The sequence below is a fragment of the Sinocyclocheilus grahami genome, unplaced genomic scaffold, assembly GCF_001515645.1.
Source record: "Sinocyclocheilus grahami isolate Dianchi unplaced genomic scaffold, SAMN03320097.WGS_v1.1 scaffold396.1, whole genome shotgun sequence".
NCBI lineage: Eukaryota > Metazoa > Chordata > Actinopteri > Cypriniformes > Cyprinidae > Sinocyclocheilus > Sinocyclocheilus grahami.
Window position 1 is genome coordinate 890611 of NW_015505575.1, and position 3292 is coordinate 893902.

The window sequence follows — 3292 nt, forward strand, 5'->3', positions numbered from 1 at the left end:
CAAACCCATCAATTATCATTCTTCCAGGCCTAGAAAGTTTTGTAAAAATAAATAAACTCAAAAAGTTTTTGAAAAGTCATGAAAATCTATTTCACAAATCTCTGTATAATATAATAGTTTAATCAGATTCAGAATTTCGTTGCGGGATTGTGCATAGCCTACATCGCATTACTCATTCACGCAGCTGACTTTAAAATGCGTGAAATTACTGCAAAACATTTATTCAATATAGCGTGTAGGTTAGCTGAGTAAATAAATCCACACAAACCATCAGATGAAAACAGCGTGAGTGATTCAGCTGTACCGCGTGCTCTCTCTTTGACCGTCTCTACACATTGATTCATCTAGAGCTGCTGCACGCTGCGATAGAAGATTTTAGCTCGCGTTTCGGGACAGTTGACAGAATTGTCAATTGCCTAATCGGTCATTGTTGCATCGTTACAAAAATTTATTATTTTCACGTCTTTTTAAGCCATTGGGTACTCGCGCTCTCCAGAGGCGCTTTCTGTGCGCTCACAGTCACACCGCAGTGGTACCACTGCGAGTACCAAATTGAGAAAGTACTGTCGGGTTTGTCTTAAGTTAATGTAAACAGTTGCAAAATAAAACGCATGGGTATCAGTATTGGATCCGTGAAATAGGTCTTGTGACAGCAGCCTAATAAAGCTGTGCCGTCTTTTATTAATGTTAATCAAACAACAAAAGACAGAGAAAATCCCTTACTGCTCTTGACTAAATAATGTTTTGTTGAATAACTTTTAATGTTAATTTACAGTTTATTCAATTTCTGTAACCTATTTAAAACACGTTCATAATTTAGAAAATGTAGTTAATACTTGCATCATTAATGATTTATTTTATCCACCCGCGACCGCAAAAATCAGAATGCATTTTTTTATTACCCGACCCACCCGATCCGCGGATATAACCGCCATCCGCGCATCACTAACTCCCAGACTATTTTTCCTTGGCTCCACATCCATTAAACCCAAACCTCCTTTTTCCACCATCCCTATTAAAAGTATTGTACGCAATTCTAGCTGGTTTCCCTACCCATAAGAAGTCTAAAAAAACATCTTTTCAACCTTCTTTCCACCCACACATTTATATGTGACATAGATGTCACAATACCACAATACCACAATTTTGATGTCATTAAATCATTCAGGATTAAAACCTTCCCTTTTAAATGTAGTGCCCTCAATTTTCAGTCTTCTAGTCTTCTTTCAATGCTTCCCACTATTTCTTCCCACATGGTTTCTCTCGCTTTATCTTCATCTTTCCCCATTAAAATTCCTAAAATCTTCATTTCTTTCCTTTTGTCCTCTATATACATTTCATTTTCTTTTTCTTTTTTAATCATGTCTTTTATTGTTTCAACATAATTCCCATCCTTTAAAATGTCTGTATTTAAAACCCATACCCCTGGCCCTCTTTTCCCAGCATCCCAATCCAAATGTACAAAAAATGGCTTATGATCACTTAAACTCGTTTCTTCATACCTTAAACTCTCTATAAAACGTTCTAAATTCCTTGTACATAAAACCATATCTATTCTTGTTTGATAAATGAAATTGCCTAGTATTTGTCTTCTAGAGTATTCTCTTTTGTTTTCGTTCCTTTCCCTCCATACATCCATCATATTGTTTTCTTCCATTAGTGATCTTAACTCTTTCCTTCCCGTATCCCTTTTGAAAACCATGCCCTCCGCTATATCTTGTTTGCTAAAAACTGTATTAAAATCCCCCAGCATAATAATATATTTATAATTCCTCACAATTGTCTTGATAATGTTAAAAAACAATCTATTTTCTTTTTCTTTCGTTGGTGCATGTGTTGACCAGTATAAAATTCTTCTCTTCATAACTCATTTCCACTACCAAACATTTCCCTATTTCATGTTTGTATATTTCTTTGCATTTTACACCACTGTTTTCTCTTATTAAAATTGCCACACCTCTACCATTTCTTTCATCACCATTATTATAAAGAAATTCACCGTTCCACCTTTTCCTCATTTCCTTTATAGACCCTTCTGTCCAATTTGATGCCCTCCGCTATATCTTGTTTGCTAAAAACTGTATTAAAATCCCCCAGCATAATAATATATTTATAATTCCTCACAATTGTCTTGATAATGTTAAAAAACAATCTCTTTTCTTTTTCTTTCGTTGGTGCATGTATGTTGACCAGTATAATATTCTTCTCTTCATAAATCATTTCCACTACCAAACATTTACCTATTTCATCTTTGTATATTTCTTTGCATTTTACACCACTGTTTTCTCTTATTAAAATTGCCACACCTCTACCATTTCTTTCATCACCATTATTATAAAGAAATTCACCGTTCCACCTTTTCCTCATTTCCTTTATAGACCCTTCTGTCCAATTTGTTTCTTGTAGCATTATTATATCTTCTTTTTTACACATTTCTTTTACTTTATCAAACTTTCTTACATCTTGAAGTACTCTCGCATTAAATGTTACTATCTTCACCATCATGAGACCGAAAAGAATATATATCAAACCCATCAATTATCATTCTATCTCCCCCAAGTCCTTTAACAGTTCATATCTGTTTACATTTTTCAATGAGTCCCCTTTAACTACCTTTTTCCTTGCCCCAGCCAAGCTTGGTTTTACCTTGATTGATCTTCTTCTTTTCATTTGTTTCCCAACTTTGTCCTCCTTTTCCTCTTCACTGCCCATCGTTTTCTCTTATTAAAATTGCCACACCTCTACCATTTCTTTCATCACCATTATTATACAGAATTTCACCGTTCGTTCCACCTTTTCCTCATTTCTTTTATAGACCCTTATGTCCAATTTGTTTCTTGTAGCATTGTCTTCTTTTTTTACACATTTCTTTTACTTTATCAAACTTTTCTTACAACTTGAAGTAGTCTCGCATTAAATGTTACTATCTTCACCATCATGAGACCGAAAAGAATATATATCAAACCCATCAATTATCATTCTATCTCCCCCAAGTCCTTTAACAGTTCATATCTGTTTACATTTTTCAATGAGTCCTCTTTAACTACCTTTTTCCTTGCCCCAGCCAAGCTTGGTTTTACCTTGATTGATCTTCTTCTTTTCATTTGTTTCCCAACTTTGTCCTCCTTTTCCTCTTCACTGCCCATCTCAACAGTCTGTTCTTCATTCACAATCCTTTGATGTTCTATTCTGTCCAAAATTTTTTCAACAGTCTGAAGAATGTCCATTTGCATATCCGCTTCTCCCCCTTGTTGTGCTTGCTCTTTCTGTATGTTACTTTCTTCACTCTGTT

General features: G+C 34.8%; 1 protein-coding gene across 1 annotated transcript in view; it reads right to left on the minus strand.

Moving 5' to 3' along the window:
* Positions 1 to 2952: 2952 nt before the first annotated feature.
* The window catches only part of LOC107550344 (uncharacterized), a 3179-nt gene continuing 2839 nt past the window's right edge, over positions 2953 to 3292 (minus strand). The window contains exon 2 of the mRNA XM_016231616.1: positions 2953 to 3292. Within this exon, the coding sequence (XP_016087102.1) occupies positions 2976 to 3292 (317 nt within the window). The 3' untranslated portion in view covers positions 2953 to 2975.